This window comes from Lingula anatina, chromosome 2 (genome assembly GCF_051362555.1).
Source record: "Lingula anatina isolate TDL-2025a chromosome 2, LinAna3.0, whole genome shotgun sequence".
In the NCBI taxonomy this organism is placed as follows: Eukaryota; Metazoa; Brachiopoda; class Lingulata; order Lingulida; family Lingulidae; genus Lingula; species Lingula anatina.
This window is the reverse complement of record NC_141768.1, coordinates 42,423,283-42,449,147: the sequence shown is the minus strand read 5'-3', so window position 1 is coordinate 42,449,147 and position 25,865 is coordinate 42,423,283. Positions and strand designations below refer to the sequence as shown.

General features: G+C 38.5%; 1 protein-coding gene across 2 annotated transcripts in view; it reads right to left on the bottom strand.

Annotated features, from left to right (window-relative positions):
- The window catches only part of LOC106181652 (uncharacterized), an 89,613-nt gene that overhangs the window by 14,186 nt on the left and 49,562 nt on the right, over window positions 1-25,865 (bottom strand). Inside the window, exons 73-117 of one of the 2 annotated variants that reach the window (XM_087007281.1) lie at window positions 25,528-25,865; window positions 25,109-25,277; window positions 24,809-24,970; window positions 24,334-24,486; window positions 23,705-23,884; window positions 23,151-23,372; window positions 22,630-22,740; window positions 22,036-22,269; window positions 21,564-21,689; window positions 20,899-21,060; window positions 20,501-20,636; window positions 19,905-20,055; window positions 19,428-19,731; window positions 18,760-18,976; window positions 18,254-18,432; window positions 17,808-17,987; window positions 17,314-17,486; window positions 16,799-16,976; window positions 15,989-16,009; window positions 15,005-15,142; window positions 14,584-14,739; window positions 13,915-14,163; window positions 13,459-13,611; window positions 12,960-13,154; window positions 12,142-12,644; window positions 11,484-11,835; window positions 10,960-11,118; window positions 10,431-10,647; window positions 9,932-10,131; window positions 9,387-9,557; window positions 8,784-8,909; window positions 8,233-8,433; window positions 7,678-7,935; window positions 6,944-7,315; window positions 6,238-6,595; window positions 5,536-5,825; window positions 4,966-5,217; window positions 4,205-4,428; window positions 3,503-3,667; window positions 2,748-2,936; window positions 2,048-2,415; window positions 1,656-1,818; window positions 1,159-1,347; window positions 532-745; window positions 179-324 (exon numbers count right to left, since the gene is read on the bottom strand). In XM_087007281.1, coding sequence (XP_086863407.1) covers window positions 179-324; window positions 532-745; window positions 1,159-1,347; window positions 1,656-1,818; window positions 2,048-2,415; window positions 2,748-2,936; window positions 3,503-3,667; window positions 4,205-4,428; window positions 4,966-5,217; window positions 5,536-5,825; window positions 6,238-6,595; window positions 6,944-7,315; window positions 7,678-7,935; window positions 8,233-8,433; window positions 8,784-8,909; window positions 9,387-9,557; window positions 9,932-10,131; window positions 10,431-10,647; window positions 10,960-11,118; window positions 11,484-11,835; window positions 12,142-12,644; window positions 12,960-13,154; window positions 13,459-13,611; window positions 13,915-14,163; window positions 14,584-14,739; window positions 15,005-15,142; window positions 15,989-16,009; window positions 16,799-16,976; window positions 17,314-17,486; window positions 17,808-17,987; window positions 18,254-18,432; window positions 18,760-18,976; window positions 19,428-19,731; window positions 19,905-20,055; window positions 20,501-20,636; window positions 20,899-21,060; window positions 21,564-21,689; window positions 22,036-22,269; window positions 22,630-22,740; window positions 23,151-23,372; window positions 23,705-23,884; window positions 24,334-24,486; window positions 24,809-24,970; window positions 25,109-25,277; window positions 25,528-25,865 — 9,404 coding nt within the window. The remainder of the gene's footprint in view (window positions 1-178; window positions 325-531; window positions 746-1,158; window positions 1,348-1,655; window positions 1,819-2,047; window positions 2,416-2,747; window positions 2,937-3,502; window positions 3,668-4,204; window positions 4,429-4,965; window positions 5,218-5,535; window positions 5,826-6,237; window positions 6,596-6,943; window positions 7,316-7,677; window positions 7,936-8,232; window positions 8,434-8,783; window positions 8,910-9,386; window positions 9,558-9,931; window positions 10,132-10,430; window positions 10,648-10,959; window positions 11,119-11,483; window positions 11,836-12,141; window positions 12,645-12,959; window positions 13,155-13,458; window positions 13,612-13,914; window positions 14,164-14,583; window positions 14,740-15,004; window positions 15,143-15,988; window positions 16,010-16,798; window positions 16,977-17,313; window positions 17,487-17,807; window positions 17,988-18,253; window positions 18,433-18,759; window positions 18,977-19,427; window positions 19,732-19,904; window positions 20,056-20,500; window positions 20,637-20,898; window positions 21,061-21,563; window positions 21,690-22,035; window positions 22,270-22,629; window positions 22,741-23,150; window positions 23,373-23,704; window positions 23,885-24,333; window positions 24,487-24,808; window positions 24,971-25,108; window positions 25,278-25,527) is intronic. The other variant, XM_087007282.1, reaches the window with a different exon arrangement.

Below are 25,865 nucleotides of genomic sequence, written 5' to 3'. Positions count from 1 at the left end.
ATAATCCTCCCCTCCCCCAATGCAGACATGTGCAACAGATGACATCCTTAAACAATATTTTTGGGGCTCAATTGAATTAGCCTCATCTGATAATTAAAAAAATGTCACCTTGGCAGTTGTACTCCTATTATTTCATTTAGAATATCCTTTAAGAACTGACCAATTTATACCAACATACCTCTTCCTTCTGTCTGCCCAGCTGTTTAGTCACCTCATAGGACTGTTTAGCCAGAGTGTCATACAGCTCAGGCGTGCTGAAGGCTTCAAGGTCAACCTGGTGGTCATAATCCCAGAACTCATCTTCTTTGACCTTTTCTGCACCAGCTATGAGTTGAAAGGAAAAAATAAATGGGAGTGACTTTGTGGAGGGTATGGCAAATTAGGTAGCAATGTCACATTGGGTAATGCTTGAAAATAACAATGTGAAAACAACCATAAGATTTTGTAAAAAAAACAAAGAACGGACTCTTTTTATCAAATTGCTCAAAGGTCAGTTGTAAAATACATACAAACTGGAAGAAGCCCACTTACTGTGTAACACTAATGACTGGTTATCTCCATCTGTGATCATAGGATAGGTGGCAGCAGTGTCTGGCATAGCCTCAATGTTTCTGTTGTATTTCTTGACTGGATGAACAGATGAGCCCTTGCTGGCATAGTCCTCCAGGTTATACTTTACTGCCAGGCTGCGATACTTGGGGAAGATGAATGAGGCTTTGTTCCAGCCATATTTACGGAAGAGTACCTGGTGAAAAAAAAAGCTTTTAAATCACTGTGTTTCTCTGTTGGAGGTCTTATACTGAACTGTGTGTTAATTCTGACAAAATGCAATCTCAAGATCTGTGTATGCTCTATACCTGAAAATATATCCAAAATCATTATGAAAGAGCAATTTTCGTAAAGAGGTAAATGCCGCTCAGTTATAACTTCAAAATGTTTTCTTAACACGTGTGCATGAGACTTTGTTTTCAAAAATAAACTGCTGTTTGTTGCTGAAGTGTTTTAGATGGTTAAGTGTGTTAGGTGGTATGGTGTATTTGTAGAGTGTGTTAAATGTGACAGTGTCTCCATAAAGTGTGTTGGATATGCCAATGTCTGGATAGTGTGTTAGGTGTGACAGTGACCCAGTAGAGTGTGTAAGGTGTGACAGTATCTTACCAGTGCTATGACAATGATGGTCATCAGCACTAACACAGAGGCCAGCAGAATGGCAATAAGAACCCAGTCTGGAGACTTGAGAATATCTTGTTCCAAGGCAATACCATTCTGGATCACATAGCGTGGTGTGGTGGGGAAGAAAGGACCATCTTCTGAACACTGGGCATCCTTAGCCATGACTTTCACATACTGAAAAATTAAGAACCAACAGATTTTCCTTTAATGCTAACTCAAAGGTCTTGTTCTCATTTTTTCACCTCTTAAAAAAATATTATAAATAATATAATAATAAATGAGCTAAGAACAAACAATGCACTACAAGGTATTAATATATTTGGTTGGGCATAGCCAGCACTGACAAAATTCAGATATTAAGAAAAACAAAAAAATTTTTCCTTTTTATCTAGAACGAAAATTTATTGGAGATTCCCAGTCATGAGTGCTGATGTTATGCACATCTAAAATGAATCATGTCAGTAGGAGTTTTTTTTACTCACCATCTTCTTGTTGATGTTTGAGCTTAGATAGAAGACATACACTCCAGGATCCGTGAACTTGTAGGAGAACAGAGTACTTAGTGACTCTGCCTGGGACATTGCCTCTGCCAGCTGGCGGAAACCTCCATAGTCAAACTTTTCATTGGTGTTGTACAGATTGTTCCTGAAATGGTGTGGAATTGATAATATTTTCAATACTAGCAATCGTGAAGCATGCATGTTAGTGTGTATGTGTACACATGTGTCTTTGAGGGTGTGTGTGTGTGTTTGTATGCGTGTGCACGTCTTAGTGTGTGAGCATGCACATGCATGAGTGCGTGCATGTGCACACACACATATATATATATATATCTAGTTATAAAAAACTATCAATCATGAGACATGTTTTGTACCTGTCATAAACTGGATAGTTTTCATTGGTGACAGCCATCATCATGGTCTCTCCATACAGCAGGCACACTGTTGGCTGACGTATACCAGTAAATTCATAACCTGTTCCATTTGATACTGTCAGCAGACGACGCAACGTTCCACCACTACTGTAGGTGGTGTTACTGTTGTATGTGAAATCCTTAGAGTTAGAGACAAGGAGGTTTGTGACATAGTCTGGATTTGGACTGTAAATTCCATTGATTCCATCACCGCTGAATTCACACATGTGGATGGGACTCTGTGTGCCATCTAGGGCACCGCACTGATCTGCACTGATGGAGTTACGCGAGTTCACAATAGTGGTCATACTTGTGGTAGGGATCTTTACCTGAGATGACAAGAACAAATATCGTTGGATTCATTCATAGAAATCATACCAACTTAATGTATATCAAAACAATATTTCGTTAAAAAGTAAAATAATTTATGCTAATATTAACCCAGCTAAAATAGCCAGAAGATATTGAGAGGGTGGCTCACCTACACGTACCTATGAAATCCATGCAAAACTAAACTTGCATCTCTTTCGCTGTAGCCAAATTTCAGATTTATGATAACTTGTCAAAATACCTAATAATTGTATTCCTTAATTTCTTTGGCTCAAATGAATCATACTTAACACTTGACGAAAAATATACCTAGAATAAGTTTATTTCTTACCTTGACTGACCCATCTGCAGGGTCGGTGACTGCAATGTAAGGTTTTTCAGGCAGAGCAGGGCACACCATGGACAATGTAAACCTTTGTTTATATCTACACTCAGGATCACAAATTGCCTCAAGATCATCAACTTTACAGGAACACAGGCCAAGATAGGTATCCACTCTGACAAAGTCATCCTCTCCACACTGAAATCAAAATATATGGAACAATTGACTCATTTTTTCATAAGTAAAGATTTATCAAGGTATCTTTTACACATTATTATACAAAGAGCATGGATTACAATTTTATAAACATCAATCTGTGGTCTGATAAGACACATATTATCAGATGGCATCATGAACCACCAAACATAACATTGTCCAATGAGACCGGTCATTGCGAGAGAAAAGGGAACATATTAATAATTTGACAACAACATCGTTGCATGATAGCAATGTTGCAACTTATGATGTTATCTTGGAGGGCATGTTGAATCATACAATAAAACAATTACAAAACTATATCCTGTCTAAATGTCACCCAAACCTTATCACAATTGAACCTGTTGGCTGGTACGACTGCTAAAAATTAATCCCTACTCACTCTACATGAAGATCTGATACCTGTTGGCTAGTATGACTGCTAAAAATTAATCCCCACTCCCCCTACATGATGATCTGATAGTAATTAGCTGGAGAGCATAGATTCTATATTGTTTGTGAATATATTCTTCAATATCAAAATAATTTTAAAAATTTGGCACTCTTACCACTTCTTTACAGTATTCAGTCCAGTCACTCTCAGTGAGACAGCGCCCGTCTGGTGATCTGGTGGAGCCCTCTGTGCACAGTACATACACCTTCTTAACACAGTCTTGAGATCTTCCCTCCAGGGTCACATAACCTTGACCACATGGACACTGACGGTCACTCGACTTAAAAGATATAAAGAAATCACAGGGGTCAATGTTTAATCAGTTGCTGGGGTTCAACATTCTTAATGCCATGATAAAGTTATTATCATAAAACAATTACATTAAAACATGTTACAATTACATTAAAACATGAGAAATTATGGTGCTTTTACACTTGATTTTAGCCATCTTCAAATTCCATTGTAAATTTAAATTACATACATAATGATATACAAAACAACAATAATGTACCAAGTAGCATGCAAAAAAAGTTTTTTTAAACACTCAGTGTCTACAATGACACTTCAAAAAAATCTATATCCAAAAAATAAATAAAAATTCATTTTGCATGTATGATAATATCTACACTAATGTAATACATATTCAATATGCAATCTACTCCACACAGGTTTGTATATGTATATGCCATGATAAGATCTGAACCTTCATTAAATTGCAAATACCATTAAAATATGCACAGTGGAATTTATTATTAAACCTGGTATAGTGCTGTCCAACATTTGCATGTTTTAATAACTGAAAACCTAAATCCAATACCTGGAAGTCCCTTCCTTGTCCAGTGCAGAGACAAGTGTCTTGACCAACAGTTGGTTGCCTGGCCTCTCCACCACACGAGAAACAGCCACTCTGACCAGTCAGGTGATTGAAGTGGTCAACTGGACAAGGCAGGCAGTTGGTCAGGTTGCCCATGTACTCCAAGGCGTTATAGGTTCCATTGGGGCAAGCTGTGGGTGCACTGCTGGCTTCTGGGCAGTAATAACCTGGAAGCATACATTTATAATATAAAGAGAGTGTTGTGTCATTCTCAGCTACTACTCCACCAATTACTACTGGTAACATGAGTGAGAATTGTTCACAGGTCTACATGTACCTGCATCCCAGGACCTGTGGGTATCAGTCTCTTGCGACAAGAACCAAGTGTTGCTGTTTCATAGAAATTTTATTCCAAAGTAAGTGATTAGCATCAGTAAAATGTTACTAAATGGGCACCGTTGTTAGATGGCTATTTCCTATGGTAAAGACTACCATGTGAGAAATGAGATGACACCTAGCTGATGTGTCACCATAACATCTAGGTTTTATTTCAAAGTATGTTAAATTTGAATTTCTCAGGTTATTAATGGTCAGTATTAACCAAAACAAAATGTCAGTGCTTCAGTAGTCTTACTGTGCCATATATGGCTTTATAAACAAACAGATAATGATTATTATAATAATATAAATCTTGACTATGCAACCCCTACTATACAACCTCTACTATGCAAATTAATATAAAAACTGTAAAAAGAAGGGCTTACCTATAGGACAAGGATATGAATTAGTGGTATTGTATCCAAAGGCAGCACTGTCATTGGAAAGAGGGACATCAGTGGTTGCAAGCGCGTGACAAACAACCCCTGGTTGACACGCTGTGCAGTTCTGTCGTTGTGGTTCAGCACCATAGTATCCAGGAGGACAGGGGTCACATGTATCGTCAAATGTCTGGCGCGGGCTCTGGCCGTTATTCTTTTCTTTGTAGCCAAGTGGACACAGAACAGGTTCTATGGCACCTGAAATATAAGGATGGTCATGTATAAGGTTATTTCTGTATTGGGTAAGATATGGCATTGTATAAATATGAAAAATTCATCATGCCTCAAGGTAATTAATCAATAAACTCATCATATTATCATGAATTTTATCAGATATTATAAGTAAATTAAATGTGTACTTCAATCAAGATTTTAAATTCTAAAGTATTTTTATATAAAAGTAGTCTAGCAAAACATGAAGTGATATGCCATCAGTTGCCAATTTAACAAAAAAGAAAAAAAAAAGAAAAAAAAAAGATTATCCAATTCACATCACCAAAACACCATGTATCTTACCTGCATCAGTATCATTACACTCATTACGTCCCTGACAGTAATGACCAGGGGGACAAGGCTGCATGGAGGCTGACCCCTCGGGACAGTAGTAACCCGGTGGACATGGTTTCTGGGTCATGGACCTGTTGCAGTAGTAGCCGGGCTGACAGATGGTCTGGTTCTGAGACCCGTTCGGACAGAAGTAGCCCTCGTCACACTGGACACCGGCTATTGTGCTGTTTGTGTCCGGGCAGTAATATCCAGCTGGACATGTAAAGCAGTCGTCGATATGCCCGCCAGTATTGATGTCCCTGAAGTTCATTTAAAAAATCATAATGAATCTCTGAAAAATGTCAACTTAATAAATATCAGGAAATAGAATGGCAACATATTATGCTTCGAGACAGACTTTTTACTAAAAAACTAAAAACTCTATCAAAAATATAAATATAATATATATTTATGATAATATTTACATCAGTGTAATACTCTATATCTTCCTACAAATTATGCTTCAGATTTGGAAACACACAATCTATTTCCCACAGTTTTGTATGTGTATAATTATTTATATGTCATGATAAGTTTTGAATCCTCATAAAATGGCAAAGAGTAAGGTGTGGGAATATAGTGAGCATATAATACCTTAGGCATGACAAAGACATGCTGGCCAGTGAAAATATCCTGCATTCAGTTTAACATCACCTGTCACACAAGCTTTACCTGTATGTTCCAGCAGGACAAGGTATGGGGGTCCAGGTCGCCTCGGGACAGAAGTACCCTGGGGGACACGGGCTGACGGTGTGATCAGGCATCCCATAGGAGTGACACCAGTACCCTGCAGGACAGGGGAGACACCAGCTCTCGTCCGTAGCCTCCTCAAGTGGCTGGTAAGTGTTGGGAGGACAGGGGAGGATCGTGGCATTGAACTTGCAGTAGAAACCTCTGGTGCAGGGCTGGGAGAGGGTGGAGTTAGATGGACAGATTCTCCCGGCCGGGCAGACGTCACACTCGAGGGCTGACATGGCACCCACCTTGTTGATCACAGTGCCTGGTGGGCATGTGGATGGTTCAACACAACCTGGAGGCATACAATAAATTTTTTTTTTCGTTGCAATATTTCTATACTTGAATATATCATAAATTAAATATTTGTATGAATTATTTTATTAATTATAAACAACATCATATCTCTGATTCAAAATATGAATCTGAAACTACTTTTTGCATACATGCTAGATGAATTCTTTCAATACTTAATTTTTTTAATCATTCAAATAATTTTGGTCTTAATTAATCTAACCATTTATTGTTTGAGACAAACATGTAAAATACATTTTTGAACACTTGAAGACCATCAGTTTGTATAAAATTGAAATTCTCAAAGTCTACAAAATTTAACAAACTTAAATCAATCCTATCCTCTCACCTGCCAGACAGTAATAACCATAGGGGCACAGCTCCCCAGTGGGGCAGTTATCAACTCCTGTGGCATTATCACATGTTGGTGTCGGTGTACTACTGCCATTATAACAGATATACCCAGCATTACACAGTCCAGCTATCTGTCCAGCCAGGCAGTATGACCCCTCTGGACACGGCAGACACTGGGAGGCATCGGTGAGGTATTGTGTGGAATTGGTAGTGTATGTGCCGTTTGGACATAGGGTGGGTACCACTGACCCCTCTGGACAGTAGCTGTATTGTGGACAAGGTATCATGTCACTGGCATTGACTGGACAGTAGTGGCCAGCCTGGCATGGGAGACAGAAGGTCTGGCCCTCTTGTGGCTGGTAAGTGGCTGGAGAATAAAGGTATTATTATCATAATTTGGATTCTTAGAGATAAAATTGGTTAAATGAAGTGTAATTTCTTGTGGTATATCTCTCTCTGTGCAATGTTAACTGTGCTGTAAGTTTGTTGTGCACATCATTAATTATCTTTAACTTAATTTAATCAGTCCCTTGATTGACTGCAAGTGACCCACAGCACAGCACAAACTTATTTCCTAATCAATATAAAATTTACTGAAGCTCAAAGACACAATATACAAATTAGCACTTGGCATGTCAAACAGAAGAACTGAATAAAAACATACAATAATTGTTTATTTGAAATACCAGACATTCAATTGACCATGCTAATGTTCTAGTACAAACCCACCATTAACACAAGGTGTAGGGATGGAACTGTTTGCAGGACAAATGAACCCGGCAGGACAGCTGTAGTTGGCTGGGGTCCTGGATTCTATGGCAACATCCCCAGGGCAGTAGTACCCCTCGGAACATCCTCCTGTGAATTGGGTTCCATTCAGATCTTCACAGTACATTCCTCCTACACAAGGCATGCAGTCATCCAGAGAACGACCACCAGTGTTGGGGTTGACTGTTCCACGGGGACACGGAATAGGCTGTGTTGTTCCTGGATGAAAAAATATTCAAATTGTGTTAGTTGTGATAGTGCACAATAATAATATAAAATTTGCTGATTTGCATGTTAAATATGTGTTAAAGTGTGGATGTTGTAGGATCTTGAAATGTAAGATGTGATAAGTGATATCATGTTGGTGTTATGTTCTCTTTAAAGTTGTTTTTGCATGTACAAACTAAGAGACAAACAAAATAATGTTATACAGAATTGCTTTGAGTTCCTTATGAATGCTTGTTGACTGTCACTTTAGTTTTAATCCAAGACTACAAACTGCCATAACACGCCTACCTTCAGGACAGTAACTTCCTAGAGGGCAAGGTTCATTAACACCATCATTGGGAGCCTGGTGCATGGCGCCACCTATACAATAGTAGCCACTGTTGCATGGCCCTGCTGGTACTAGTAGACCAGTCTGGTTACAGAAGTACCCTGTGGGACACGGGGTGCAGTCCCCTTCTACTGAGAGACTGGTAACATTGCTGTAGGTGCCTGAAAATATAGAACATGGTAGGCATGATAAAGTGCTATAGGCATTATTATACACCTGGGTCACACAACTATAGGATGTTAAATGTGAAAATAATTTCATTGGACTTCAGTTTTTAGTATTAATAGTCTTCATTATGATACATCCAAACATTTTGGTTCACCTCAGGGGAGGGGGGCGAGAGGGACTAACAAGTCATCAAGACTGTGGGGAAATAACCTGTTCACCTGTCAGAGTGAAAAGCAAAAACCATTAACACGTGCACCAAAATGTTTGGATCTATCATAAATGAAAACTGTAGTGAACAAATAATGACAATAAACAGTTGCTCAGAATACAAAATGTAGCCTACCTAGAGGACATGGTATACCATTATCTGAGGTACCATTGGGACAGTAGTAGCCTTCAGGACAAGGTAGGGAGTAGTTCATTGCAATGTATGGGCAAGTTTGGCCTGCTGGACATGAAAGGCATTCACCTAGAAACATAACAAGAAAACAAGTGCTTTTTTCTACTTCAATATTAAAATTTCATTGGGTTAAGCAAAGCACTACTGCCATAGTTTTATTATGCATAATTGCAAGTCACACTTCACACAACTGCAAGTCTCACCAATTATTTCCCAACTGCAGTAATGATTAAATCTTTTTTCAATGGGCAAAATTGTGAATTTTACAGAATCAATATAGTATTTTTTAAAAGTCTTAAATTCTTAAGATTAGTACATTCCTATTAAGAGGTAGCAACAAATAGCTCAATTCCAAACAATAAAAACACCACAAATGCTACACAGAAACATATTTTTAATGATGCCAAAATGCATACCTAAAAGATTAATAATTTTATTCTGATTGAAAAGATAGCATCATTACTGCAACCAAGCACAATGGCCATAGTCCCAACAAAAACAATAATGAAAACACTACCAGTCTCATCACAGGCACTGCATTCTCACCTAGTTCAACAACAGGAGCATAAGTTCCCATGGAGCAGTTCTGGGGGGTGATGGTCCCAGCTGGGCAATAGTTGCCCTGTGGACAGATGTAGCCCATCACACCATCATTGGGCTGACCGTTGTCTGCACCGCCAAGACATACATAGCCTGGGTCACACGGTGGGGTTAGGCCTATGCAAGAATGTCATAATAATAGTTTTGATAAACTCTATTTGCAATCAATTTATAATATTGATTAGGAATTATACTTTGATGCTCTTATTAAAGGACTCATGCAAATTTAACAAATTTTGAACTGAAAAGTTTGTAATCTTGTTGTTACAATCTCCTGTAATCATATACACTCAAAGTTTTATTATGATATAATTCTATTTAACAGAACTATACATTCATAATAATATTAATTTTTTGTAATAAAAAGTTGGATTGGATGTGCACTATAAAAGAGTGATAAAAGAAACCAAAACACATTATAAATTTACTAACTAAAAGTACAAAAGATAAAAAGGTGCGCTGACACAAATTCTCAGTGAAAGCCTCCTTACCATTCTGTGAGCTTTCTGGAGTACAATACCTCCCAGCTGGACAGGGGTCACAATCGCTGACGTTGACATTTCCTGCACTGCTGGCCAGTGTACCAGATGGACAGGGCTCTGGCCAGACACTGCCCTCTGGACAGTAGTTACCAATGGGACAGATACCTTCACTGGGGTTTGGATTGATGGTGCTGCCATTACAGTAGTACCTGGAAAAGACATAATCAGGAAGTGAAGTGTGAGTGTGTTTCATTACGCTTAGAAAAAAATAATTGATCTGACTAGTCCAACATGGGATTTAGAATTCTTAGGTATAATGTATGTCTCTACATAATGTAGTCTTGTCAATTTTCTGTCTAAGTTAGTCCAGGTTGAACACCACTGTAGAAAAAATCATACCATCATCAGCCTCAGAATGCAGCTTCACCAAAACTTCTTCATATCTGCAGTACTGAATTATACGCCAACAGTTCAAAATATCATTTTATCAATAGATGGCACCACTTACCCAGCCATACAGGGCCCCTCTGGTTCTGCCAATCCTCCTCTCTGGCAGTAAAACCCAGGAGCACAAGGCTGGCACTGGGCACTGGTCATCAGTCCAGTGATATTATTGAAAGTTCCTGGTGGACATGGGTGTTCTTGACCATATCTGGTACCGTTTGGACAGTAGTAGCCAGCTGGGCAGGCAGCGGGGGTGATGGTGGCATTGTCACAGTAAAATCCTTAAATTATAGAGATCCAATATTGGTATGTTCAACTTGAAAATTTCAAAGGCATGGTGAGCAAATTTTTTCTGTAAAAATATAGCACGTTTTGTGACTGATAACCATATAATTACATAGTCATACAATATTCACAACATTTAAACTCCATTCTTCTATGATAAAAACCATTAACTTGAGATGTCTCACTCTCTTTAATACCAAACCAGTAGACTGCAAATTTAAACAAGTCATCTTAATGAAGCACTTCTCTTTCCTTCTTAAAAAAAAAACAAAAAAAACTACAAGCATTTTCAATACTGGTCACCCTACCTTCTGGGCAAGGGTCACACAGAGCTTGACCCTCAGCATCCTGTTGGTACCCCATCTCACAGGGAACTGGGACTGGACTGCCCACTGGACAGTAGTGACCACGAGGACACACAGTGGCATAGGGGTTGGGGACAGTCTGAGCTTCTGGACAGTAGTAGCCTGGAATGGTATTAGGTCAGATAGGTTATTTCTGAATCACTTCTGTGCATGCTACATATTCATCCACAAAAATATACACACACACATGCAGGCAAACAAATACTTGAATATAAACATCCATTCATACACGAAGTCACACAGGCATCAGATTTTGGCAAACACTGTACTGAGAAATCCTATTCAGACTGTCTAGATTCATCTTGACTTAAGAAAATTGCCACAACAAGATCAGATTTCATTTAGATTGTTTCATACTTATAACACAAAATGGTCTAATACATATTGAAACCTGGACCATTATTGAAGATAAGAAAACCAACCTTAGTTAAAAATTATGCACAATTCATTCTATGCTAGTCCCTTACCTGCCGCACACACTCCACTGTATCCTGTAGCTCCCGTCTCATTACAGTAAAACCCAGGATCACACGGTGTACACTCAGCCTGCGCTGCTAGTCCTGTGCCTGCATTATACGTGCCATTTCTACAAGGATCTGGGAGGTCACTTCCTGTAGGGCAGTAATGACCCACAGGGCATAGAACCTCTCTTGGTGATGAGGACCCTGTTGGACAGTAGTAGCCAGGGTCACAGTCGGCCACTGGTGCTCCCAGTCCAGAGGAGTTACAGTACTGACCAGCAGTACAGGGCTGGGGTGCTATGGATCCTAATGGACAGAAGGTGCCTGCTGGGCAGATGTCTCCACCATCTCCAGATGGCTAAAATGATAGAGAGGGTATTTTTAATAAATGAAAAAAAAAAAAAAAAATACATCACCACAACAATGAAATGAATTTTTTCTTCTTATTTGTAAATTGGTGGAGCAGCTCTAGAGCAGTATTGCGAAAAATGCTATAAATTTTTTACCAACCAATATGGGCAAATCACCTTTTGACCTTATATCTTCCTACCAGTATACAGTATTCACTGGTAAATTTAATAAATGTCCAAACTGAGGACCTGAGCAAAAACTTAGGTCCAAAGTCACTATATCAAAACACATTGTAAATAAACAGCCTGCTTACCCTGGGGTCAGAGGATCCATTAGAGCAGTACCAGCCTGCAGCACACAGTCCATCTGGATATTCATTGGCCTGACCATCACAGTACATGCCTGCTGGACATGACAAGCAGTCAGTCAGGTTACCCATACCAGTCTGGTTATTGTATGTCCCGTTTGGACACGGCGCATGCAGCGGATCTGGTGTGCCTGCTTCGCAGTAGTAACCAGCGGGGCAAATGTTGGGAGCATAGTCCGTCGTGTTTCCGTAGCAATAATATCCTGCAACGCACGTGATACAGGAGCCCTGTGCGGTGGAGTCTTGATACATGCCAGCTGGACAGGGCACTGGGTAGCTAGACCCTGCTGGGCATTTGAACCCTGCTGGACACTCGTGGCCAATGACTGGATGGACAGTTCCTGTGGGACACTGGGATTCATTAAGCATGAGTGGGTTGGCTCTGTCTGCTCCTGACACACAGTAATAGCCCTCAGCACAGCTTCCAGCTGGAGCAGTCAGGTTGATACCTGGAAAAAGATTTGTGTTATAGAACAAACTGCAAATGGTTTTGGTGGTTAAATTGTGACTGGGAACTAAAAATGGTTATTATGCAAATATGAAATGTAATTACTGCATATAAATCAGTTCCAGATCACGTAAAGTTAATCAAGTGACAATATGTAAATTCAAACCAGGTTTTGTAATTTTTTCAAAGTATCAGTAAATAATCACACGTTGCCTTCAATGTTGGCATTCATCTAAATAAGTACTAATAAAATCTGCATCTTTTCATATTTTGATATTAGAAGAAATGAGACACAGAGACAGAGAACAGCCAGTACCTTGGCAGTGCATCCCTGGCATACAAGGTGTACATTCCTGGGCAGTTCTCAGATTGGTGAAATTGCTATAGGTCCCAGCAGGACAGGCCTGCCAGTTGTGGCCAGTTCCATTGGGGCAGTAGAAACCTTCAGGACAGGTGGTCATTATGGAATTCACTGAGCCTGGGATGACCACCTCTGGGATACAGTAGTAACCTGGAGATATATTGTGAAAGAGTTTATTTGTACCTGCCATATGTATTTGGAAAATAAAATTATATAGTTACTTTCTTAGTTAAACTTTTTTTACTAATTAAAAATTAAAATCTCCTCATAAAATAAAATTAATAAAATGGAAAATAAACAAACACCAAATATAATGTCACATATCAAAATTGTAACGTTACAAATGTTAACTTAATATCATAAAAAAACCAATATCTAACCGGCCCATGATCTCTCTGAATTAAAAAAAATATTAAAAAGTAATGGTGCCCCCACTGTTCACTTGTAAACTTACCTTCAGGACACTCTTGGCAAACAGCAGCTCCCTCTATATCTGTGTATGTTCCAGCCACACAGTCTAGTGGTCTTGCACTGCCCTGTGGACAGTGTTGACCAATGGGACACACCACGGCAGTCTCTACACTGGAACCAGTGGGGCAGTAGTAGCCTAAAAAAGGTCACATTAAAATAATTTAAAAAATCAACTATTTTTGTAATAAGAATCTCACAATATCCAAAAGTAGGTGAATGTATCTTATATATAGAAACATACATGTGCAGGTGGTACAAAAAATATTATTAAAAGCAGTTTTGAACAACCATGATAAACAAAATTATTGTTTTCTCAATCCATCAAATACCAGAGCCAATCATACTTTAATTGACATTCATTCATAACATTCATCTGAAATACCTTTACTAACAGCAATATATTATCAAGCAACACAGGCAAATAAACAGTACTACAAACCTGCACTGCAAGGTCCTGATGGCTCTATCAGTGCCACGCCATTACAGTAATATCCCTCTGTACAGTCTGTGCACTGGGTCACAACACTGAGGCCAGTGGCATTAGAGAATGTTCCATTGGGGCAGGCCATGGGGTCAAGGGTACCTTGACCACAGTAGTAGCCAGCAGTACAGATGATACTGTCTGCCCTTCTTGAGCCTTCTGGACAGTAGTAGCCAGGGTCACATGGACCGGTCACTGCTGTCAGGCCTGGAGATGGACACCACAATTGATATACCATTCATTATAAATAGAATAATGTAATAATAACATTAACATAATAAGGATATGGTGTATTGGGGGGAGCATTTAAAAGGTGAAATGTCATATTGCTTTGTCATTTTCATATATCTAATAGGCACTTCATCTTGAGTGCGTGGAGTGTGGTATAGTGTTGGATTTGACAAAGTGATAGGTGTGACAATGTGTTAGATGCAGCAATATGTTAACTTATCTCTGACACTTGGTTCGATGTGTCAATTTTTAAAATTCAAAGTAAATTCTTTCTATCAATAACAAATATCCTAATGTCTTCAGTGCACAGAATCTCATGCTTTTTTTGCAATGTGTTAATATTGTTGTCTTTAATGGGACAATTTTTATAGCAAGCTGAAAGGAACAGCTATTTACCTGTCTCATTACAGAAGTTCCCTCCTGTACAGTTCAGGCACTCTACCTCCTGGGTCAGGCCTGTGGCATTGCCATAAGTACCCTCTGGACAGGGGATGGGGGCAGAACTTCCCTCTAGACAGTAACTGCCCGCTGGACAGATATCAGCATTAGCTCCTGTAACACATAATAATTGCATGATCAATTCATCTAATGTTTTAGTAAATATGATTATCACCACTTAGTGCCAATCAATTATTAGTTCATTTTAATTTGTGCACTGATGAAAATAATGGAATTCAAAAAATTAATGTCAAGTTCTAAGGCTAATTATCTATTTAATCATGCCACACTGAAATTTCAACCTGAATCTTTAATAACACAATAGAGGTTTAAGGCATATGTTAACAGAAGTAAATACTAAAACAATGCCATCAACTACCTAGTGTTGGTGCTGTCATGTTGGCCCCTTGTCTACAGAAGTACCCTGCAGAACACAGCCTGGGTGGTGTTATCAGGCCTTCCACATCACAAGCCATACCTCCAGTACACGGGGTGCAGTCTGCCTCATACACCAAGCCTGGAATACACATATATCATTTTAATTATAATCATGTAAGATATTGAATCTAAATTGCAAATATAAATTACACCTTTTCTCATGTGTAGTTTAACATATAAAAGAAGTTATCAAAATATGGATCTTAATCTTTTTTCTTCTTTTTGCCAAACAGGTGAATTTCTCTATTAGGGTTACAGCAAATGAAGGAAGATATATTTTAACTTAAGCTTGGAATGAAATGTTCATGGTAATCTTAAGATGACAACAATCAATTTATCTACAAACTGAAAATAAATCCAGCTTTATATCAAATTCAAAGTCAAGAGTTACAAATTCTGGTTAACTACATAATAACATTTTCCTCTATCTATGTGCAGGTACTGTACAATTCCCTTTCAATTTCCTATTTGTTACACTTGATATATAACATTAACAACTTTCAGTGTAGTTATAAATATCAATAAGGAGAAAAGATAATGAAAAACACAAAACATGCTGTTACGATATAAACAATAAACTACCTTTAAAAATAACATTTACACAATGTTTATGTGTCTGTACATACAGGGTATTTATGTATTATTTCATTGCAATAGTTGTATTTAAACCTAGATCTGGCATCACAAATCCTGAGTGCAAAATAACTCTTTTGGCTATTCAACATAACTAAAATAAGTAGTGCATAGTCAAAGTAACAAGTGCATAATAATAATAATAATAACAATAATAAAAAACACAGCAAAAACATCAATAAATATATTTTTCTTAAAACACATAAAACTGTCTATATTTATTACAACATTGACTATTTCAAAAATGTGTTGTTACACACCATTACCAGCACCAGTATATACATATAAATACCTGACATTCTCATCCCGCGGCCTGTGGATACAACATTTAAAATTACATACACACTCAAATACAAGAAACTGAAAGTGAAAGTTCAAATCTCATGGCTTAAACCACATCTTAAGATAGGGGGAAATATTTAACAGCCCCTGTATTTAGGTACAGTGTGGTGTTTCTTTTATAGTCCAAAGTCTTTCATTCACATATGTATGTTTTGCAAATTCAATGGCAACAGAGCAAAAGACACAAGCATTTTTTGTGCCAGATTGATCTTCAGCCATTGGTGAAGGTCACAAATGCTTAGTTTGAGCCCTATAGTGTAATAAAATTCAGTGTATGGTGTGATTATATGTCTTTGGTGTACAAAATGTGGCAAAAGTAACTCAAAAAGTGCACCATGTGAACAGAACTTGCAGCAATGTGAATGTGTTAATTAACAGTTCATAACTGTCCCCAACACCCCCCTCCCAATCCTTCTTTTTGCATTCATTCAACCCAATTTTCAAAACTGTGATCTACGCACATAGATGACTTGACCCTGATGTTAGGGACAACAGCTTGACCCTACTAGCCAGTCTTATTTCATTTACAGGACTGTAGCCAGCAATTTCAAAAGGGGGTTTCTTTTTCTGAAAGTGTGGACATTTTACCATGAAGCTTCATGTACGTAGATAAAATTTTACCCAGAAGGGACCTTTTCTCGGCAAAAAGGGGGGTTCTTTTGAACCCCCTGAACCCCCCTTTGCTATGGTCCTGATTTACTTTTCTCATTTATCCCTTTCTTTCCACATAAAGAAGTATCCAAAGACTATTCTCTCTCACCTGTTGCATTGCTGAAGGTTCCTCTAGGGCATGGGTATTGGTTAGAATGCTGTGTGCCATTTGGACAGTAGTGACCCTCAGGACACACATAGCCGGCATAGTACACAACTGGACCATAGGTGGCATTGCAGTAGAAGCCGTCAGGACAGACCTTGCAATCCCATGCTGCCTCTGTGTCCTACAAAGTTACAAAAAGAATACATATAAGTACCTGTGAAATCATAAGTTTTTTTTTTATTTCAATGTTGATTTTTGTGGAAAAATAATCCCAATAAAGTTTAAAATCCCCTTACCATTGTTACTTATTTGATCTGTATATTCTTTCCTTAAGTACAGTTGTAATTAAAATATTTTAATGCCTTTTATGTAAATCATACATCATATAGTTTTCCAATTAAATGTATCTTTATACAAACAAAACATAAATATGTCCAACAAATATTTATACCATATTTTAAAAATTTAATCAGAAACAATTATCAGTTGAATTTCACCTCTGAAATAAAGAAAATTACCTGATATGTTCCAGAAGGACAAGGGTCTGGAGTTGGTGAACCAGTGAGACAGAAATGACCAGCTGGACAGGTGTAGTTTGATGGAGAGTGGGTCACTTGACCAGCTGGACAGTAGTAGCCCTGTTGACACATTCCTGTGGGCTCAGCAAGACCTTCTCCCCCACAGTACCAGCCTATATAGCAGAAACAAGGCTTTTAATGTAATGGTATCATAATATATTGCTCTTAATATCCCTGCCCTTAATATGACAAATAGTTTGGGTAAGTGTGTTAACAGTAGCCAAAGCATATCTGTATAGTGTCTGTATAGCATCTAGGCATATTTTCCTCATTTTTTTTCAGATGAAGTATATCTTTGGTGTTGGAACTGGTACAGAGCTTATTTGTTGAGACTGTTTGAGGATGTGAAAGAGTTACTTTGTGTATAATTTCCCACAAAAAAATATTCTTACTGCATCTTTTCTGAGAATGTACATCCATTGGCAAACCCTTACCTTCTGTGCACAGTACACAGTCAGTTGGATTACTATTGCCTGTAGAGTTCAGATAGTATCCCACAAGGCAGGGCTGTGGTGCTGAGCTCCCTGCAGGGCAGTAGTGTCCCTCTGGGCAGATGTTACCTGTCACATTGTCTGTGGGATTGCCCACTGAGGCACCTAATGTGCAGTAATATCCTGAAATAACACAGAGAATATTCAGAAAAAATAATAACATAATATTCGTATCTATAATAATATTTTCACCATTTCACTTTGTGATAAATAAAAGATGAATGTTTCATCAAATCTTAACAATCAATTTACCTTTGATATAAAAAAAAAATCATATTTTCATAACAAACATTCTTCTGAACAACTGGCCATCATTCCTTGATTACATAGTACTTATAATAAACATCATATTGACCAGTGGGAGTGGTCATATTAAGCTGGTATCATACCTTGATTACATGGTGCTGCTGGAGAAGCCAGGCCTGGGATATCACAGTAGAAGCCGGCATCACATGGTATGGGTACCTCCGTACCACCTGGACAGTAGTAGCCTGGCTGGCACTGACCACCCTCGGCTGCATTACTGGGCATTGGACTGGTAGAGCCTATAGTGCAGTAGTAGCCATCACTGGAAGTAAACATTTATCCAATTTTAGATAAATAGGTATGTATTAAAAGTGCCTTAAAATGATCAAAAATTAAGTTCAACATGAAAATTGAATGAATGTTATGAAGGGTTTCATAAATTTTAATAATCAAAATTTTGGTAACAGTAAGTATAAATTTTGGAGTAAGTCCTACAATGTATATATTTTCTGATTTTATAAGTTATTTTTTGCTAAGGGCTACACAAAGCCTGTTTGTGTAAAACAATCAAGGCCTTGCACACAGATACAAGCACATGCACACATGCACACATACACAAATTTAACACATCTACACACACATACTATACCTGCAGTTGTCCTTCGGCCAGCTCTGCCCTGTTCCCAGGCAGTACATTCCTGGTGTACAGTTAAGACAAGCATCCAGAGAGACCTGGGCAGTCAAGTTGTTAAAGGTGCCTTGTGGACAGGGGTGCTCATTGTCCCGAGTGGTGTTGACTAGACAGTAGTGACCAGATGGACATGGTTTGTCTGCATAGGTTGTTGAGTTTTGTGGACAGTAGTAACCTATGTTGATGGAACAAAATTTGATAATTTTTTCATAACAAGCAATAAACATTTTTCATTTCACTGCAGGCCCATAGCCAGGGGGGTTCTTGGGGGTTCGAAAGAACTGCCCCTTTTGCTGGGAAAAGGTCCACTCTGGTTAAAATTTAATCTAGGTACATGAAGTTTTTATGGGAAAAGGTCCACTTTTTCAAAAAAAGAACCCCCCTTTCGAAATTGCTGGCTACAGGCCTGTATTGTGTCTGTTTGAGATTTTTTTTAATGTTTACTAACACAACTAACCAGAAGAGTTTGAAAGAAGTTGAGAAGTTTTATCAAGTCTCACATCTCTTTTTTTACTGTAGCCTGAACAACTACAGAGGTACTACCCTTCAGTATTCAATTACTGAAACAAAAAAATCACATTTGTATATCATATGAGTAAGAAATAGTTCACATGTTGGCTTCTCACCTTCTACACATCCCTTGCAGTAATCAGTCCCCTCCTCATCTTGATAGCTCCCTGGGTCACATCCCTGGGGCACCACACTCCCCACAGGACACATGTACCCCAGGGGACATATATCTCCATACCCTGTATGACCACCGGTCAGTGGGCAGTCAGCAGCGTAGGAGCTGTTCACCTCCGCGTTGTTTGGGTTGGGTCTGTCCACGCCTGACTCGCAGTAGTAGCCTGCAGCACATGGAGCAGTTATGTTTGTCGCACCCCAGGTACCACAGTAGAAACCTCCATCGCAGTCTTGACATTGCTCCACCTGGTGGAAGACATCGTTTCTTATTAGAAATACATATGACTAAGGAACCATGCTCAAGTCTGACATTGTATGCACTATAACACACAGTGGCAGTAGTAATATTTTATAAAATTTAGCAGTGTATCAAATATAACAATTTATTATGTCAGGCGGAGATATTATATGTTCCTTACTCTGAACAGATTAGTCTGCATGCTGTAGGTCCCAGGTGGACATGGTAGCCAGTTAAGACCAGTGCCATTAGGACAGTAGTAGCCAGCTGGACAGTCATGGTAACCAGACTGGGGGTCACCTGCTGTCACATTCTCAGGTAGGCAGAAGAATCTGAAGTCATAAAAATCCAAAAGTTATCAGGAATGGAGCATTCCTTATTAAATTAAATAACTGTGCTTCAACAAAATTATTTTACTGCCAGGCATTGTTCATTTTTAATAAAAGATGAGTATTGAAAGTACAACCTAATTTCATCAATTTTGGTATGATTATACCAATAGCAGACTGACAGAATGCCATGAAAAGTAATGTCAACAAAAAAACTTCAGCTAAAACTTTACTATGGTGCACAACTCACATAATTATTTCCAGATGAAACAATGTAAAAAAAAATTACACTGCAGTGTAAAAATTACACTGAAAAAAATTAGAAAGAAAACACAAACATCAAAATAATTATTTTCAATAATTTCAAGGTGTTACCTATTCTCACAAATTCCTAATGGAATACCTTTCAGTTATAATAAATAACAGTTACTGGTGGACACAGACTTACCCATCAGGGCATATATTACAGCTCCATGTCCCTGTCTGGTTGGTGTAGTAGCCAGAGGCACAGGACTGGGGTGTGGCTGACCCCTCTGGACAGTGGAGACCTATGGGGCACAGCTCTGGGTTGGGCACGTTGGAACCTAAAATATACGGAAAAGTATACCCACTTGAAGTATTAAATTCAATTTTTTTCAAGAAATGTATCAACTGTGAGAGCTCAGCATATCTCAGGATAAGAATGTGTGCTATCTCAGCTCTTTTTTTATTATTAAGATTTTTGGAGGGGAGGGGTTAAATAAAAATTATTTGGAATGTAATACTTTGGAGAATATGCTTTATTTAATAAAGAATTATAAAAAGTTCTCATTGCTAGATATCATAAGGCAATCTCTCTCTCCTCACCCTGTGGACAATAGTATCCCTGCTGGCACAGTCCCTCTGGATAGGTGAGTCCACTCTGTTGGCAGTACCACCCTGCGGTACACGGGGTACAGTCACTCTCTGCAGCCAGACCTGTGCTGTTGGCCCAGGTGCCATTAGGACAACGTGTCGGGGTGTGGGTGCCTAAGAAAAAATGAATAAAATTGTACTAGTCTTGTTGTGGTCCAGCATATAGCTTGATATGACAACCTGCAGCATATATGTGTAGAGTAAATTAACATATGTATAATTTTTTAAAACTCAAATTTGCAAAATGAATATCATAAATGTTTTGTTGGGCATCATTTGTCGTAAAATGTTATAGAATATTGAACATGGATAAATCAGTCCTGATCAAGCCCCTTTGAGAGAAGGTTGAAATGTCAGACAGAAAAATGTTTTGCCTACTGAAAACAATTTACTGATTAGTTATTAGTACAAATTATTTTTAGCAGTCTAATAATATCATATTTGGCTACACTTTAATTGAACCAACAATCAAATTCAACAATAATATTGTTAAAGCACAACCTTGTGTTACAGATCGAAGTATTTTGACTGTGTAATATACCTAATAGTGCAGAGTGAAAGTGTTTAACTTGTGACAGTGTGTTAGGTGTGATAATATATAATGTGTTTTCACTCACCAATGAGACAATACATCCCAGCAGTACATATGACCTCCTGTGCACTGGTTGACCCCTCTGGGCAGTACCAACCAGCATCACATTGACCAGTAGGAGCAGTCATATTCAACTGGTCACAATACCAACCTGTAATGACAAAATAATGGCACTTAAATAAAAAAATAATAATAATAAGGCAGAACTAAAAATCAAAAGATAACAAAAATGGTATTTAATTCAACTGAAAATAAATAATATTTTTTATGACTCACAACGTCCATTGACTAACCAACAGTGTGTAAAAAAAATGCAAGTAAGATAATTTTATATGAAAAACTCCAAGGCATCAGCACTTAAGTTTGGCTCATTAATAGTCGGTTTTCTTATTTTACACAGATTGTATCTAATATATGCTCATAAGGAAAGAGTAAACCTAAAAGCAAGACTGCCATTTTCTCTATGGATGAAATTGTAGTCATTCCAGCAATCTCACCTCTGGTACAAGGAGCACAGTCAGTGACATTCATGTTCCCAGTGTCATTGGAGAAAGTCCCCACAGGACAGGAGATAGGCTCTGTGGTCTGCTCTGGACAGTAGTGACCAGCTGGACAGATGTCTGCATCAGTGCCCTGACTGGGGGCAGCTGACTGCGCCCCCTGGCGACAGTAGTAACCAGGACTGCAAGGCATTGTGGGTAGGACAGTTCCTGATGGACAGTAGTATCCACCTAAAATGATATTTTTGAAAAACAAATTATGTGAATTGGAGAACTGTGGAAAAGAAATCAGTTCAGGATTTTAAACTAATTATTTTCCCATACATGATGAGAAGACCATCAAACATTCCATGAGTGGCAATATTCCATATCATATCTGCTGCAGTAATAAATACACTGTCAGTTTCAAATTTTCTTAGGTTTTACAGAAAACAGCTTTAAAATTTATTGAAATATACTTAAATACACTTTGGTTGCTCAGTGCATTATGTATGCTATGCTGTTTATAATATGCAACATATATGCCTGCATTTGCATCTGCACAATATGCCATCACTTCTTGTTTACTATGTTACCATTATTTGCATATACCTGAACAAGGACTGCATTCTGTATCAGCTCCAAGACCAGTGCCATTGTTGAAAGTGCCGATGGGACATGGGTTTTCAGTGGAAGACTGGGTGGCATTAGGACAATAGTGACCTACAATATGAAAATGGTAACAGCTGTGAAATATATATAATGGCATGGTGTAAACTTTCATTTCAAAAATGCATATCTTAATGCACTCTTTGAGCTTTAATATTCCAAAACCCAGAACTGTCACATCTGTAAAAACTTTCATCTCAAGGGTGCTCAAAGATTTTAATGTATAAACTTAACTGCACTGAACTATTTTTAAGAATTTGACTGAGTTAAGATTTCAATCATTGAACCCTTCTTTCATGTTTTTAATGGACAATGTCATAATGTGTTTTAGTTACTTTTATCACTCCGTGACACTTACAGCTCATGTAAATTCAACTGTAAGATGCACGAATAAATATTATCATTATCATTATCATTATTATTATTACATATCAAATGTGGTCAGTGTATTGGCCACTACCCACCTTGTGGACACACATAAGCAGTATAGTTGACCACTGCCTCTATGCTGTTATCACAGTAGTATCCAGGTGGACACCACTTGCAGTCACTCTGCTGTGTCCAGTCCTGGTACGTCCCTGAGGGGCAGATCCTGAAGGTACTGGAGCCCAGGGGACAGTAATAACCAGCTGGACACTCAAGGCCATTGGGGTTGGAGACAGTTTGGCCACCTGGACAGTAGTAACCTGTGGGGGGAATTGAACTGTTTAGTTTCTTAAAAATCAAGACAATAAAAAATATCTTATTCGTGTTGAATAGGAATTTACAAAAGGATGGTGATCATTATATTATATCATTTTAAATGGCTATTGCTTCTGTGTAACATCAGTACTAAGTAATGCACTGGTTTACACACAACTCTGTCTACATATCATTTGAACTGCATACTCCATAAATAATGTGTGACATTGTATCAGGGGTATAACACTGTGTTGGGTATAACAATATGCTGGACAATATGCATGACACATGACACTTGAAAAAATACTCATATACTATAGTTGCAAAACTGACATACCAGGATCACAGCTCCCCTGGGGTGTGGCCAGCCCAGAGTCGTTACAGTAACTCCCTGAGGTGCACTGAATACACCACGTCTCATTGGTGGCTCCATTGCTGGGCTGGTAGGTGCCTGCTGGACACAGGGTCTCGTACCAACTGCCATCTGGACAATATGTGCCTGGACTGCACTGGTTGCCTGAGAGCGAGAGAGAGAGAGAGAGAGAGATGAAGAAAGTTCAATATTTGAATGTATTTTATATTGAGATGTGGATAATAAAAAATATAAATATATAGGAAATTTAATTAGTTAAACAGAACCATGACATATTTTATCTTTGTTAAACAGAACCGTGACATGTCTCTTTCAATTTTCTTCATCTAAACAAAATGTCAAGTGAAAATCTTTGAAGCAATTGCCCGCTGAACAATTGAGATTGATTCTAAAATACATCTCCAATGTGGGAATCCTTAACTTTGTTTAAAATCGTTATCTGGTATGTATATGCACAAAACTTTAAGATGTGTCACATTGTTTGTCTCCATGTATGGTATCATTTAAAGCAGAGAATTAGATCACCTATTCAGATTTTTGAATAATTACAAGACAAGACATCATCAAAACCTGTGCACTATGTCATCACTCACCGCCTACTCCTGTTGGTGTGGCTGTTATGGAGCCATTGATACAGTAATATCCTGCTGCACACAGGCCTGCTGTGGAACTCATGGTGGCATTGGGACAGAAATGGCCATCATCACACTGGATAGGTGCAGAACTGCCTCGAGGACAGTATTCACCTGAAACAATGGAAACAATTGACCAACACAAATTAGATTACATGGTTGAGATATTTCATTCAAACTTTGTCAAACAATTCAAAAGAGGGGTTCCAAAATATCAATGTACAGAAATTAAGCATGTCATTTTCATCATTACCCACATGGCAAAAAATGTGGCAGTATTAAAAATTACTTTTTAAAGAATAGTTGATATAAACTGGTACAAGTATAATATTAATTTCCATCTTCAGTTTTATACAGTACACTTTGTGAATAAATCATTGATAAGCTATTTTTTATATATGTTATGTCAAAACTCTTGTCTGGTCTGTTTCCCTACCTGGTACACAAGCGCCACCTTCAGGGCTGGACGGCTGAGCCAGATATGAACTGAGAGTACAGTACCATCCTGGGTCACACTGGTCAGTGGGGGCACTCAGGCCAGGACTGGCACAGAAGTGACCAGGGGTACACTGGACACATGCACTGGAATTGGCTGATCCTGAAATGATCAAAAACACACATTTGCATCATTTTGACACTGTTATAATTGTTAACCTGGTCTAATTTTGAAGGGCATTCGACTACCAGTGTTTATGGGTATTCATCAACTTTTCATATGAGAGAGAGAGAGATTTACCTGTCAAATTGTTGAAAGTCCCCTGTGGGCATGGATACTCTGTGTCATATCTGGTACCATCAGGACAATAGTGACCAGATGGACACACTTGGTCAACAAATGTGACAGAACTGGCCAGGCAATAGTAGCCAGCTGGACAGGTCAAGCATGAAGCCTGGTTGGTCAGATTCTGGATAAATGAAAAAATAAATATATGTAATTCTAAGAAAAGTTTGATTAAATTCTGATGAATACAGAGACATGTAGATGATAGCTAGGGGTAATCCTATACTTGACAAGTCACAGGTTTAAATAGAGTTATAAGTTATCATTTTTTTCATAATTCTATTACAAACAGCTTAGAACATATCAAAATATCACAATGGCATAAACCAGATAAAATAAAACTTCAGAGCATGATAAGCCAAGCAACAGATTACCTGATACGTTCCATTGGAACAACCAATAGGGAGGTCAGTTCCGCCTGGACAGTAATGACCAGCTGGACAAATACCCCCAGTTCCCGTGTGGCCACCAGCTGGAGTGGGTGTGTCCACCCCACTGGTACAGTAGTACCCTGGGGCACAGTCCCCTGCAGGTGCGGTCAAGTTGGTGATGTCACAATATTGACCAGCAGAACACTGCAGACACTGGGTGTCGTTCTCTAGGCCGAGTTCATTGCTGAATGTGCCAGCTGGACAACCTGTCCAGTTCATTCCTGTGGCATCAGGACAGTAGTAACCACGCGGGCATAGCCTGAAGCCTGAGCTGGAGTTAC